The sequence below is a fragment of the Cebidichthys violaceus genome, unplaced genomic scaffold (assembly GCF_023349555.1).
Source record: "Cebidichthys violaceus isolate CVI_PGR_0920_01 unplaced genomic scaffold, fCebVio1.0.p SCAF_21, whole genome shotgun sequence".
NCBI lineage: Eukaryota > Metazoa > Chordata > Actinopteri > Perciformes > Stichaeidae > Cebidichthys > Cebidichthys violaceus.
Window position 1 is genome coordinate 4,826,071 of NW_027176384.1, and position 15,869 is coordinate 4,841,939.

At 44.5% G+C, this 15,869-nt stretch overlaps 1 protein-coding gene across 1 annotated transcript in view; it reads right to left on the reverse strand.

The window, feature by feature from the left end:
- Window positions 1-15,869, reverse strand: part of nav3 (neuron navigator 3) — a 235,654-nt gene that overhangs the window by 18,722 nt on the left and 201,063 nt on the right. Inside the window, exons 21-31 of the mRNA XM_068717037.1 lie at window positions 15,543-15,566; window positions 14,037-14,060; window positions 13,772-13,849; window positions 8,099-8,182; window positions 6,935-7,046; window positions 6,208-6,332; window positions 3,907-3,930; window positions 3,329-3,495; window positions 3,028-3,114; window positions 2,245-2,398; window positions 966-1,152 (exon numbers count right to left, since the gene is read on the reverse strand). Coding sequence (XP_068573138.1) covers window positions 966-1,152; window positions 2,245-2,398; window positions 3,028-3,114; window positions 3,329-3,495; window positions 3,907-3,930; window positions 6,208-6,332; window positions 6,935-7,046; window positions 8,099-8,182; window positions 13,772-13,849; window positions 14,037-14,060; window positions 15,543-15,566 — 1,066 coding nt within the window. The remainder of the gene's footprint in view (window positions 1-965; window positions 1,153-2,244; window positions 2,399-3,027; window positions 3,115-3,328; window positions 3,496-3,906; window positions 3,931-6,207; window positions 6,333-6,934; window positions 7,047-8,098; window positions 8,183-13,771; window positions 13,850-14,036; window positions 14,061-15,542; window positions 15,567-15,869) is intronic.

The following is a 15,869-nucleotide window of genomic DNA, read 5'->3' on the forward strand; positions in this document are numbered from 1 at the left end:
GGCCACATGTCACACACATTGTCAACGTCGTTACTAGTTTTTAGTCTAAGTTCCTGAGTACATAGAATGTCAAAGTCAGTGTCCAATAAATACTTAATTTTTTGTTGTCGATAAACACTCGACTGAACTCCACGAACGTTCCAGGTGGCGATTTTAAGAAGGCTCATAATGGAGTAGAGGTGAAAGCTATGGTGTTAGTTTCCCACCACCTCTAACCTTTGACAACAACCACGCCGCTAACAACTCCAAGTCTCTCACTTCATTCTCTTTTTTCCCGGACTCCATTTTTGGAGAGGGTACTTTGTATTCGGCTCGCCTCCCTTAGCTGAGGGCTCTGTGCTGGGCTGATAACAGCCCGTTGGCCCACTCGTCTTCCCACGCGTCACTGCTCTCGGCTCACGCCCCCCAATCAATTAATGAAGGCCCGAGTCCTCAGAGAGAGCTGCGCCTTCTATGTTAATTACAGGACAAGTGAGAGAGGGACAGAACTCTTTCACTTCTCCAATGGATCGGACCTGGAGACATTTTCAGCATGTTCTTGTGTGTGTGTGTGTGTTACAGGCTCCTGCTGCGTTAACCAGCCCTCGCAGTAGAGAGAGCAGCTATTTCGTCATTTCATGCGGGGCTCCTCCAGATCATTTCTCTCCGCAAACACAGTTCTCTCACATTTATCAAGGCGAGTGTGGAGGGAGCTAATCCAACTTGATTCCCTAAGAGTTGCTGCAGACCATAAAGTGTGTCCTATGGCTTAACTAGACAAAAGATCATGGCTGAGGTTTAATTCTTTATAGCTGAATACACCTGCTGACGGTTTTGAAATGTAAAAAAAAGGTTTATCACAGTCTATTTCGCTCACCACCACCACCTTCACACTTCTCACTTCTGAGAAACAACTGCAGGCTGCTAGCACTGATGTACACAAACACTTCAGATGGACATCGCTTGGCGGCTGACACTGAACTGACCTGACATGATGGTGTCAGTGATGTTGAGGTTGTTGAGCGACAGCCCCAGGGACTGGCGGGAGGAGGACGAGGACGTGCTGGAGGTCTCGGAGGGCGGCCGGGCCGTCTTGACGGGCGTGGCCGTCGGCGTGGCGTTGCCGCTGGACTTGAGGCGATCGTTCTCCGCTTTCAGCGCCTCGATCTCGTTCTGTTTGTCCACAAACAAATGAAAATGAGACAAAAACCTGACAGAAGTTGCATTCAAAGACTCATATTCCTGCATTCAGGCTGGCCACTGTTGTTATATCGAATCTGAATTATTGGCGTTTGATCTTCAAGGCTCTCTTTGTGCTGAAGGGTAAGTCTCAGATAAGGCGCCTTACATGATCCCCAGATATGAGAGGAGACCATGGGCTTCTACAGCCGAGGCAATTCACATCCACAAAGAATCACTTAACAGTGGAGACATTTATGGTGATATCCTTTGAACATGTGCTCCTTTTAAGAATATGAAGTGACGCAGCACCTCTGAACAGTATGCTTTGAACTGACGGGTGGCGTTTCATTGCAACACTTCAATGAGAATGATATCAACTAATCAAATATGTGTACTTGCGAGGGGGGAAAAACTTCACTTTGTATAATTTTATTCAGCTTCATGGGGAAATTAAACAGTTCCATTCCGCCTCTCTGAGGCATTTATTAATTGCTAGTTTTGGAGGTGATGCAGCATGTCAACTCACTGTGATTTGTGATAGCTGGAAAGTCACAGTATCCAATGTTCCCCTCGTTTTTTAATTCCTTGTATTGCTCTTCTAAAAATGTTCAGACTTTCAGACTTAGGGGAATAGTTCCGTAGGGAATGAATATCATGAACTACTATTTAATAGCGAATCTGCATGAGTGTTAGGTGTATAGGATAGTAGGAGAGGCTTTGTGTTTGTAAGACCAGATATTTTGCCTTCAGCCCTCCTGGTGCCCCTCTGGAGCTTCCTAAGCCATCCACTAACCCACTGAATGCAGTGTTAACTTTTCTAACTGGTACCAGCTATCATGCTCCAGTGCCTTTCGGGAGCAACACACCGCTTTAGCACAAATAAATTGGATGGACAGAGCAAAGAGTTTGAGCCTTTCGCGAAAAAAAAGAAAAGAAAAAACAACTGTAGAACAACTAAAAGTGCTTATTTCTCCATGAGATGCATCTATCTGCGTTTGGCAAACAGAACTAAAGCCAATTTGATACCTAGAGTTGAGTCCTTCACCCACAGGTCACCCAGCAGTCAGGTCACCCGGATCTCACCTGCATGCGGTTCATGGCCTCTCGGATCTGGTCCAGGTGGTGGGCGGAGCTGAGCGCCTCCAGGCGGATGTCCGTCAGCTTGAGCTCCTTTTCCCTCAGCTCATTCTTCAGCAGGAGGATGGTTTCTGCCTCAGCTTCGGTGCATTCACAGAGCCTGCGACCGGGGGTTACACACAGGGAGGTGGAAGAGAGAGGGGGGTGTATGGGGTGGGGGGGTACGTATATATATGTATATTATAGTTGTTATTATACAACTATAATATACATGTTGCAGTTATACTGAAGAGGCTCTTCAGTTGGTGCAGTGGTAGTTGTCCCATCATCATGATTCAATTATTTTCACAAACACCAGGCAGAGATCTGATACGGAGTTAGATGCAATGCTATTTTGCTCAAAGTCAAAAACACAACAAGAATAAGTCACATTTGGGTCGTTTACTGCGTGAAAATTCTAGAACTGACGCCAGCACATGCTTTGGCCTACATCAAACTCCTTAAAAAGGAAGTCATCTCACCAGCTGCCACAGGTGCAAAGTACCTGCATGCTGGTTGCCGATCGGCAAAATAGCCTTTTGTACCAGCAGCATAGAGCCAATTTGCGAACTCATCCGTCTCACCCTTTATTCAGCCTACTGCTACTTCTCCTGAGCCGGACGCTTCAGAGAGACCATCACCTCCGACATGCCGAGGTGCTCACAGCACCGAGATGCAGAGGTAAAGTCACACCAACACAACCCCACGGCACACACACTCCCTGGGAGCGCGCTGCGCAGCGCCTATTACCGGGATCGGTGCTTGTAGACCACGTGACCATTTTGCCTTTTCTTTGGCGTCCAAATGGGGGAGGAGTTGCTATCGCAAAAACACTTGCTACAGCGGGAGGGGCATTCGAGAAAAGGATGAACAGAGAGGTCAGAAAAGAAAAAGCGTGGTGAGGATTAACAGACATTTGTGGCAAGAAAATAACTGAAAAGAATTTAGTCGATTTGTATGCAAGGAAGCGTGTCCGAGTGGAGAGAGCTACTTGTGTGTATACGTTATGTATGTGTGTAACAGCAGATGCATGCGCATACGCAAAACTCACTCGGTGGTGGAGGGCGAAGAATGCAGCGTGGCGATGCTGCCCTGCCTGTTGTCGTGCTGCAGTTTGGGCGAGGACGGCAGCGAGTCGGTCATCTCCTCCATCTCATCGTGCGCTGACTGGGATTTGCTTTTCTTCTTGCTGAACGCCTGCTTGAAGGAGCTGCGCAACTGCAAGACAGAAAACACAAACATGCCGGCATCAGTTCCCTGAGAGTTCAGGGGGCTGGTGACATCACACCTTGCCAGATCAGGAACTCTGTGTTGTTTCCCAAGCAGTGGGCACTGTCTGGTTTAGGTAAAGAGAAGGGGGCAAAAAGCAAGACCGTAAGTAGAGATGGAATGAAAGATGGGGGGACCAGGCTTTGAACAGGCAATCCAAATGAACAAGGGAGCAGGAAAACGAGGAGGGAGGAATAAGGGGGGGTGGGGTTGCCGTATCCATGCTGACTGTTCCAGAGAAGGGAAAGAAGAGGTTGCTCTGAGGGGGGAATGAGGAACAAACAAGGGGGGCGAGGAGAGGATGGAGAATAGCCACAGCACACGCGCACACACACAGAGGACACTCTGGGAGCCACTGACCTGAGCCGGGATGGAATCGGCCACCTGAAGATGCAGAACACACCCAAAGTTAAGCCGCGCAAACACACGCACACACTCCTGCTCACCTAACCCGCCCACAAACAAACCCCCCTCTGCTTGATTAAAGATAAACGTCGTTAGTGCATCTGATTTACTGAGCACTTTGTCCTCTGCAAATACAGTTAATGCTGTTGCGAGGGGGGATGATAATGAAATCGATGTCTATTATGATTGCGTAGCATTCATCTTCCTGTTATCTGATTGGCGGCCATGTTTGTCCCTAGGCTATAAGCACGTAGTACAAGATGTTGCATGAAATCCACTGTTTAGCATGAAATCATGCTAAACACAACACACCAACACAGTACATCCATTCAATTTAAGTTCACGTGAACGGTTTTAAACATTTTGTAACGCCATCCAGTGCATTCTGGGAAATGGTCCAGCCTCCCTGTTACCCTTGCAGGATCAGCAACTATAGAAAAAGAGGAATGGATTGAATGGATTTTCGACACATTTCTACATACATGGCCAGTCATGTTAGTGAGCCAGTGGACAGCCCTGATGTTTACATAATGTCCTCTGTGGGAACGGTGTTTGCCACCTTCCACAGGGAGGCTCCTGTCCAGCTTGCTTGCTGGCACAAAGCCGCTGCCCTAATGAAAGACACCCTCCCAATTTATTATGACAACCTTTTTTCTGTTAGCATGATCTGCTGCTTTTCTGCAAGTTCAACTCAATCCGTATCTCCAGCCGTGTGTGCACCGAGGCAGGATTTATGCAAATGAATAATGAATTGCTGCTTAAGTAAGGGATTGATTTGTATTCATGAGCCTGAGTTGTTTTTTTTTGGGGGGGGGAGGGGGTCTCACTTAACATAGCAGATTTGGGTGTCACTCTCAGCGGTGAACTTTTGCGCTGTAAGCGTGCATTTCATTTCATTTCAAGGGCAGGCATTTTGCATTGCAGCAGAGAGGGAACACTGGCTCTGCGCTCTTTGGCTGAGACGAAACTTCTCATATGTCATCCGTCTGACTCAGGGGGCTGTAGCAAATAACAGCTCTCCAGCCAGGGACACTGAGCCGCTACTGTACAGTGAAGCGAAGAACAGAAACATCGGAAAGAGGGGGGGAGAGAGAGAGGAGAGAGCTTTATGGTTGTGGATGGCCATTTTTAAATAACTTGGCTTTTTTTTTGCCTTGATCTGTGGGTATTTGTGGACATAGTCCTCAGTAGAAAGAGACACCCCCCATGGGAGTCGAAAGTATAACTTGGACACTTAAGCAAACTGAGCCATCAAAAGAACAAAGTTTCTGATTTCCCAAAAAGAGACAGAAGTTAAACTGAACTTTGTGGAAGTCTTTTGAGTCTTTCTAGACCTTCAAACCTGACCAAGTCCCGTTGAGTACCTGGGGGATTAAGAGCCCTTCTCAAAAGTACTGTGGGAAGTGAGAGTGTTTCTCAGTTCCACCCACTTGACTCAGATATTCAACCAGCACTTCTCTAACCTGTAAAGCTGAACTTCAGTAACCATGACGTTAGCGGCCACTCCGCCTCTTTACCAACCTAATTTGCATGCTGCTGTCACTGTCACTTCAAAGTGCGCCTCGAACAATAATTGCGGGGCGGTTTGACTCTGCTCGACCCCTTCTGTTGGCTCTCGCCGCCGGATGTTACCTCAGCCACTCAGCTGACACCATCTCGGCACTGTAACCTAGCAACGGGGATATGATGGTATAGGGTGCCGTTAAGCACGGGTTTTAGTGTATTGCAGATCACCAATGAGAATCTGCCTCCAAAATTGGAGAAGAAAATCACAGCAATAATAATTTGTATTGCCTTTTGGGATGGAAATGATCAAACTTCTTTTGATTTGGAGCTTTGATTTAATGAGTCAGTGATCCTGAGGTCATGGTTAGTTCGAGCTGTATGCAGGTACATCCAGAATATTAGCTGATTTTGAAGCTCTTTCAGTGGGTGCAACAGTAGAATAAGCTTTATTCCACAAAACTGCCTTTATCTATGTAAGGAAAACATTTAATCTTTCAATGCGGGCTTTATGAGTATATGTGAAATAGATTAACTGCCACTGAATAATTCATATGTGTTTAAATTTGGAGTCTTTCACTATTTAAACCACCTCCTAAACAATGACTAGAAAACTAAATGTAAAATATACATAATTTTGTGCAGAAGAGCAGCTGAGCGGATCATGTCATGTCATGTTTTTTTTTGACAATTTCTGCACTCAACCTTTCTTTGCCGCTTCCGTCTCACAATGATGACAGTGCCTCCACCTACCCAGCTCTTCTTCTTCTTCTTTTTGTCTTCGGCGTCCTTGCCCAGACTGCCCATGCTGGAGTGACTGGCTGCGCTGTTGATGCTGGACATGCTCTCTGACGAGTGCTGCCGTCTAATCCGCAGGTCTGCAAATGACGGTCAAAATCTTTCTTACTGGGGGTTACTGGTGGTATCAGATATTTAAGTTAAATACTACAGCCAACACTTGTTACATGGCTACTTTGTCAGAAATGTAGCACAGCCTAACAAACTCATTTTGATAAAGTGAGTCAGAAGTTAAAAGATCAGATTCCACGTGATTGTGCTGTTCACACTGTTACGAGAAAAATAAATAAAAATTGGAGTCACATATTCGCAAAAAAATGCCTGCAGCATCAATGAAGCCTTAAACACCTTAAATGTGAACTAACAGCAGTAGGAAAACGTTGGGTTAGCATTAGCACTTAATGCAGCTGTGATACGGCTGTAAAAGAGTGACCAGTAAAAAGTGAGACTGATATCAATGAGACAAAATTAACTGTGTGCATGGATTACTTCCTGTGAATCCCTTGAGCATGTTAAGACAATTTGTAGCCTCAAAAAGGAATTGAATTGCTTTTGCTGCAAAATATGGACCATATTTGCTGGATTCCCCCTGTGGCCAATCAGGCTTAAAAAAAAAATGCATCGACTCATGGAACACTAATGCGGCCATCATCATGATCGAGCCTGCTGGTTCCCTCATTACCTTTGTGCAGGTGGTCAGGGCCGTTGAGCGCCACCTGGATGGCGGTCTGCGCGTCGGTGTTCTGGGTCTTCAGCCCCTCTATTGTTTCCCTCAACTCCACCAACTCGGACTCCTGGAGAGAGACACAGTTGTTAAAACGAAGGGTGACGCACTGAAAAGCAGTTCTTCAGCCAAATGTGTGAAGCTTCGTCACTGGAAACAAATTCCTAAATTTGGCGGTGGCTTTTAGTGGAAGGGAATGAGAGGCAGAAAATGAGGAGGATAGGAGTCTCCCTGCGGATTTGCCCCAACCCTGCACCACCTGCTTAGAATAATAAAAAAAAAGCTCCACTCTGTTGAACCAACACGATCAGATAGAAGGAGTCTCCTATTCTGCCATTCCCAAAAAAAAACAAAAAAACACTGAGGGCTGAAGATAGGGTTTCCGCTTTAATTAAAAGTTGGGACAGCCTTCTTTAACAAAGACATCCCACCAGATCCCAGTCTGCTTTAATTTATAGAGGATTACAAAAAGCTGCCAGGGCTCGTCAGCACTCTGTGCATAGTATGTGTGTGTGTGAACAGAGGGAAGTATTCATAATTTGTGGTAGGGATATATCTTTGAGCATATTGCTGCTGCTGTGTGATCAGTGTTTCGTTGCAATTCAAGCTCTTTTCAAACCTCCCGTCGGTCAAAAAAGTCGACTTGTATGAAAATAGAGAGAAATAAACCCAGGAGCAGATGAATGCTGGAGCTTTTTCTGGAGAATACACTGGTTTTAAATGGGTTTGTGGGCTTTAGGTTCAGGGAATATGCTGAACCCTTGCATGTTGGGCCAAAGTCGGGCACTTTCTCCTTCAAGTGAAGCAAAATTTTTTTTACTTCAGACAAGCAAGTCAATCACCTTGGTTAAGGTTAGGAGTAAAGTTAGAGAGAAATTCAGGCAACAACTAAAACTTTAACGAGAGAACCCTTCAAAAGAAAACTTTCAAGCACTTCGGGAACTGAACCTAAAGATAAAAAATATCCATTAATGCGAAACCGCCAACCTCTACACTCTGTGGTTTCACTGAATCATTTCAATGTCAAACCGGAGCTGGTTTCTAATCATTTCTCCTCTCTGTAATCCCTCCGCCATCCATTCACACGCAGCATATTTCAAACTCAGGACTGAGCTCTTGTACCTTTTGTTCGGCTGTCATGGTGAGGCTCTGTAGGCGGCAGGTCATGTTACTCAGGCTCTTCTCGAAGGCCGCCACCAGGTGAGCCTGCAGACACACAGAGAGACACATATTACAGGCTGGAGTGCAGGATAACATTTAGTTTATCACAGGCAAACTATAAGAACTATGTTCAAACGTATATACATATTATATTATTATTCGATATATATTCATATATCGAATATGAAAACTAAAGAACTCAAAACCGATGAATTGGGACTCTTGTTAAAAGTCAAAATAAGCTCAGTCAAAATGTACGCTGCGCTAAACATAACTTATCACTTGTCTATGCATAAATCAATATTCATGAATGTTTTGAAAAACATTGAAGAAAAAGCCCATGCAGAGAATTAAGTTGGTTTGCTGGCTGGCGACGATAGCTTTGAAGTGAGTTTTTTTGCTTGAGCCAAACCAGACGTGGTGTGGAAGGTTTGCCCTTCTGAAGAGGTTCCCTGTATCCTATGAAGAACTGCTGCTGGGATATCTAGCTTTAAAAAACAAACAAACAGCAAGGGCAAGTTCACACGATGCATATTGAGAACGATTTATTTGAACGGGGAGCTTGTTAGGAGCGTTTCATTTAACTTTGCAGAATGTTGTGAATTAACCATTATGAATATCAGCATGCTACAAAATCCTCTTTCTGGAATAATAACACCAAGAAAATAGTGAAAGAAAAGATGGATCCCACAGAGGCACACAGATCGATGACCCCCCTCCCCCCAACTTCATCTGTCCCCCAGAGATGCAGAGGCGACGCGCTGAGGGACAGCAAATGTATCGTCGGCGTCACGCTATCTGCTCCGCTGAACCTGTGGGTTGTGTATGTGTGTGTCTGGATGTGTAACTGGATTTGCTTGAGCATGTGTGTGATTTTTTGTTTTCTATACATGTTTGCGTCTGAATGTCTGGTGAAGCCTTATGTTCACGGCTGTGCAAATGTGAGTCTGCAAAATCGGCGCTTGTTCTGCCAGCTCATCCTCCCATCCTTAGCTAGAGACCCTGAGACACCTGTCAGGCCTGGTGTGCCACAAGGAGGTGGGCAGCGTGCCCAGACACATCAGACAATCTCTGCTTAACACACACACACACACACACACACACACACACACACACACACACACACACACACACACACACACACACACTCATCTTTATACATTCAAGGACTTTCACTATGAATTTAACAGCTTTTGTGTCCCAAAATGTGCGATCTAGCTCTTTTGAAAAAGGAATAATTAATCATCTTTCTATCCTTATGATGACTTAAGGTCCTCGTAAAACTGCAAATAAACAAACACACACACACACACACACACACACACACACACACACACACACACACACACACATACAATAGCACACTATGCTGCCTCCTCCACTCTGTGTCCCTGGCTGAATCAGCAAAGGTCTTGACCTTTAGAAATGCCACCTGCTCCGACTCATCTCTCCAACTCCACATCTCTTTCCAACTCCACCTGTGAGCTCCGACTCAACAATCCACCCTCCGCCCACCTGTCAGCCACGGAGGAGGCGGCGATCAAACTCTGACGCGTCCCGTGGGTGAACCATCTGTCCTGCTCATGGGGCCCGGGCCCGGCCCCGGCTGACACACTTGTGCGCCGGACCCCCTGTTTTTCGGACCGCTGTGCCGATCCTTGGGTCTGGGGTAGAGGTTGACGTCTTTTGAGGCTAGAGTTGCCAGACGACATCACAAGGGGGCTGTACAGTGTGTCGGTGGAAGACAGTCACGACTACAGTGGTCCAAGCCAGCACCTGCTACTGGGCTACCTTCTCTAAACACTACAGCATAAAGAGGAGATGACGAATGGGAGGCAGGGAAGGGAATGATAAGGGAGAATACGGTCAATATAGGGAGACAGAATAACAAAATAGAGAGTGATAGGGAGGGGGAACCTTTCCTGGCTGAGCAGAAAGGGAGAGGCTACAAGGTTAGGGTGACACAGTGACGGGTGAGTAGAGAAAAGGGGATTGAGAGGGGAGGACGGGTTCCTGTGTAAACTCTTAACCCAGAGTTAATGTCAGTCGAGGCAGGAAAACGTATCCCCTCCACCGGCTGACAGGTGGTACAATACTTCACCAGTTGGGCAGCATTTGTTCTTCTTAATCCCTTTGACAGGATGTTGATTTTACTAATCCTGCTCCATTTTGATCAAATAATACCAAAAACAAACACGCGGTTAATTAAAAACGACGTGTGTGGGGTGTTCTTAATCCAGCGTGACCACGCTGCGGCAAATATGCTTTTAATGTGAGAGTCGGCATGCGTGACCGAGGGTATTGACACCTCCCCTAACATTCTATTTAAGATCCAAATTCAATTTCCTGCACAAAAGAAACAGAAAATTATAATAATTATAATGATGTATGCAGTGGCACAGCAGAAGCCAAGATCAGATGACCTCAATCATGGAAAAATCTCCTCTGTGGCTCTCTGATGAAAAGACAGGAGAGGAAATTAAAACGCGTTCAGCCAATGCAGGACGACACAATGCAGGCAACTGTTTCGCAAATAAAACCCCTCTCACTAACCTTAAAATATTTTCAATTTTGGGGATTTTTATGGCTAAACTCCTAAGGTTGTGTTCCTCTAGACATTTGGATGCTTGACGCACTTTCTAAAACCAATATGGTCAAATATGCATTAAATTGAGGTCACAACCAAATTAAAATGGCCTCATAGTATACACACCATATCAAAGGATAAATGGCAAAGAAATTAGTGCTACAAGGAAGCAAGGTATCCTCAAAATACTGTTTCAAAATGACAAAAACAAAAAGGTTCTGTCTTTTTCAACATTATAGAAATACCAGTCTTTCACTCTGTGGCCACAATACGAAACACCCACCAATGTGTAGGTTTCCTGTACATTTCCATGTATTTCTACATGAGTTCCAGGAACATACACGATTAAGCGACGTCTCTTGTACACAGCACAGTGAGCGTTTCGTTTTGGACCGTGGGTGGACGGCATGTCGGGGCTGCTAAGGAAGGCTGACATATCCGTGTCGGGTCACACTCCCCACTGGGAGGATAACACGAGCTCATAGCACCATCGACTCACCGCGCTGTCATGTGGATACAGTGTGATGCAGCTCCAGTACAACACCAGGGATGTTGTTTCTTTTCAAATCCCAAGCCTCTAACATGAGAGTGGGAGCTGTAAAGCACATGTGGGTGTTTGCATATGGCTTGGCACAGTTCGGCTATTTCCACGGCCGTTTTATATGCTAAGCGACCCTGTTAATGGCCACTGAACATCAACACATATGTATATGTTTTGAAATTTCTTTTGCTGCACACAGCCACGGGAACATACGGTAAAAAAAATATATACACCGCTAATAATTTGGCCACTGCAAAGTGTAAAAATGTTTCTTCTCACCCAGCCATACTTGATAAGTTCTTGACTGTTTTTTTCCTGCTTCATATTGTTGCAGCATCTCTTTCTCGCTGCAGGGCGATCGCAATCCTACCAGTAGCTTTTGAAACCAGCTAGTGTCAAATACTGTACGCGGTGATGCCGCATCAGCAGGCGCTTACTGAACCATGCTGAGCTATAAAGAAACTGTAAGAATTCTCTGTTTGCAATGTACACATAAATGTGGCCGCGAGCTACCCACTCCTACAGCTGTGGTGTCGACCGGCAACGGGAGCTTGTCTCTACTTTAATCCGAGGCTCCAAAGTGGCTTCACTGCTGTTGTCCTGAGGTGATGACATGTGTTATATGGCCTGTAAACATGCCACACTGTGAAGTGACGCTGTCTCATGAGTGAGTCATGCTGGCGACACTGCCAAACACTTGTGTATTTATCGGTGTTGGGCAAGCGACTTGAAAAATACATATTACATTTTTCTTATTACTGTACTAACTCCTCAACAGCAAAAGTAATTTTTTTACATCACTTGTTAATGTTACTTTAGTTTTGTTATGCAGCGAAGCACTGCCACAGGTGCATTCAAACAACCCTAAAGCTGTCACATGCCAAAATATTATTTAAGTAATAGTAGAAAATTAGTCATTATGGTTAAAAAAGCAGTCAATCTATGTTTTGGCGGTATTTGCTGACCGCCAACAGCTAGCTTAACTTTAGCCCCAATGACTAGCGCCAGGACAAGCATATAACGGTACCAAGCTAGCTAAAAAGCCACAATATGTAAACAACACAACTTTGGAGTTAGCAGTAGCATTTCTCTTCTTTTGGTAGGAGGTTAGTAGCCTCCCCACAACTCGTGAACCTGTGTCAAGCTAACACGTACATGACCAGTTTGTCAAGCCTTCAACTAAATTATAATACCAAGTCCTTTGCTACATTACGTACAAGGTCTTCACGGGTCCACCCGAACCCTAGGACCCGAGACCCAACCCAGGACACAAATACGGGTTTGGAAAATTAGCAAGCCAACATTAGCAGCTATTGCAACGAGCAATCGTTACCATAGTTAAAAAGTGCAAACAGTCAAAGTTATCTTTATTAAGCTCGATGCAACGAAGCTGCAAAGATGATGCTGAACGAGTCCCTATTGTCATCCATCTCTGTGACAGCAAGTGGACTTTTAAGATGTAAAAATGAGTGGATTAGCTATGCTAATCAGCAAGTGAGGAATAACAGAAAACCTGGATGTATCCAACCAACTGTCTTGTCAAGGAGAATGGATTATATGCGTCACGGCCAGGCACAGGGGAGAGGGCTATTGGGTGATGTTAAGGAACAAAGTTTTGTTTAACTTAAGAGTTAAATGTTGAACTAACTTTAACCTGTTCATAGCAATTAGCTGTAAAATCAGTGACAGTCACCTGTGAACACACTTTGATATCTAAAATCGGTGGAGTTCCCCTTTCAGAGTATTGAATGGTAAATTATTCCACTGAGACTATATTGCAAATGTGAAGCTTTATCTATCAAGTCATTTCTCATGACCCAAACAAACCAGTAGTGTTCTGACTGTCCCTACAGAACTCTTTCACAAAGTCATGTCTCCCTCTTCTATTCGGCAACTTTCCCTGCTGTTTAGCCTTCAGTTTCAGCTCGGCACAACTATGTGATCAAAGTGTCAGACCGAAGCGAAGACCCCGTCTGCCTCCACGCTTGATCAGGCACTTGGCATTGAGGGTGGGGCGGCTGAGCTCAGTCAGGCGCTGAAGTTTTTCTCTGCATCTTGCTCTTGTTTCACCCACACGTGATGTCTAGATTCACTTATCCTCGTCTCCCCCGTTCTCTCTTCTGCGCCCGTCTATCTCTTATTTGATTCTTCCTGCTTGGTTGAATCTGGTCGAAGCTCCTGTTCACACTGAAAAACCCCCACTGGCTGAGACAAAGGAAAGGAGGCAATCCTAGCTGTGCCGCAGGTACACAAACAAGCACAAGAAAACATCCCGTTTTAAGGACAAGCACGCAAAAAACACACACTAAAAATCAAAGGAGCTAAAGCCTAAATACAAGCACCTGGCTTCAAAAACAGAGATAAAGAATTAGTGGGCGTCTGAAAGATTTATATTCCTTCCAGAGCTTTGATAGGCAACGCTCCCCACAAAAAGCTCTCCGACAGAAGTTTGTCATGCAAATGAGCCGGCTGTTCTGACGACGTCTTCTGAAGTAAACAGACTCACGTTGGCAGACAGCTGAGACGTCAGGGTCGCCACCTTCTCCTGAGAGGCGTCCAGCTCCCGACGCAGCTTTCTGATTTGCTGTTTGGGGGGAAGAGAGAGCAAAGAGGCATAGTTAGTGCTCCTGAAAAACACAAAGACACTAAGAACGCTGAACTTTGCAACTCCCGTGCTGATAACTTTGATGTAAAAACTGTGCAGTAGCATGGTAATACTGTGCAAAAAAAGACACTGGAGTAAAGTGTGAACACAAAGTGTGGGGGATTACCGTGGAATTTTGGACTGTTTGGCCCTTGATTGAAAAGAGAAGAGTAAATATTAACACTATGTTGCATGCCTCCATCAAACAGCATGTACTGACGTGGCTGGAGAGACAGAAGTTATCACAAGCCACAGCACTGGTTTTCTCATGGTAACACTTTGAGCAGCGCAGCAGGAGAAAGTATTCCTGACCTAAGTCAAAAAACATTTGCAAATACCTGATATTGTTTCTTACAAAATAAGATAAGTGCCAGATGTGTCAGTTTACCAAAGTGGATGACACAATGACAATGAAGTCTTAGTTTCTTTCACAAGTTCCAAATTGTTGTCAATATCAGAATTTTGGATCACTGTTTGTCTGTTTTTTAGATATAATCCATATGACAAAAGACATGTTTCCCTCTCCTTTCCAACACATTGACAGTTTTGACATTTTAGAAGGATTTTAGATTTTTCCTCATTTGAGAATACTCCAAAAAATACCAAGCAAATCCCTTTTATGATTTCTTTTCATTGCCGTTACTCATCCCCAATGCCAAAGCTGCGTAGCCAAGTTGCTGTTGTGCCAACATGACAGCAAACTTCTCAAGTAAATGATGATAAATTGGAGTCATGTGCAGGTCACCCGTCTCAGGGTCTGAAAGTGGAGAACGTCAAAAGTTGATGTGAAGGAAGGAAAAAAGAACCAGGATCGTGGTACTGCACTGTGACTGACGTCCTTTATTGACGGTTTGTAACGCATGAGCTCTCCTCAAATGCTAAACTCCACCCATCTGGCAGGGTTAAAACCAACACCACAGTGTATTTGCCAATATTGTTTTATCCAAACTTGAAGTAAAAGCTCTAATAAAGACACAGGACACAGAACAGGGATTCTAACAAAAGTCAGAAAATCAAACCATAAATCTACAAAAACATCAAAAAAGAATCAGTGATAAACTGAACAGGATGGTTGAACAAAGGCCAAATGGGCGGGGCATGCACTACATATGTATAGTGTACTTTTTTGTAATATGTAAAAGATATAAGCTACGTAGCACTATATGGTTGATGGAAATGAAATAAATGCAAAAGATATAGTGACGCAAAAAGCAATGCAACATAGGGTTAAACTGCTTTATCGTAGAACCTGATATTTATCCACCATCACCTTTAACATATTTATGTGATTTCTGGCTCAAAATATTCATCAATAGGCCAAATTTAGTCGCGCAAATATCACTGTTTGTGCTTTGATTGACATAGACAGACCCTCTCTGATTATAGCCGCAGTGCAACAGAAAAACACAAACGTAAAGACGTGTAGATGCAGAAAAACACCTGAAGGGCATAATCAACACTAAATAAGATAAACTCTTTTGTTCTTCCTCACAGCTACCTTTGAGGTGCTCATGACTTAACACCCGCCCGTATCTGCAGAGCAAGGTGTGAGTGTTTAACTGTCTTAATGTGAAGCAGGAAGGTGCTAAGGAGAAGCGGACATGCAGACGGATGGATTATTACTCATCCTTACCTCTGAGTGTGCTTTCTCCTCTGTCTGTAAGGAAGAAAAATGAAAAAGATTATTGGCTCCGCGTGGTGTGTTTAATCAAGCATCTTTCAAAGAGTACATGGCATGAGACGCATTTTAATGTCAAAGAGAAGTTATGAAATGGCCAAAACATAGTAGAAGAGAATTAAACCCAACTTCAAATGAAATGAGATTAAAAATCTGGCTTCAAATGTGCACCAATAATGGAGCACAGGCAGTGCAGCTGCTCTAACTTATTTGGGCAGAAAAACAAGTTGTAAACACAACACTGACACATTATATAAAGGTTTTACAGCAAACTTGTTGCAT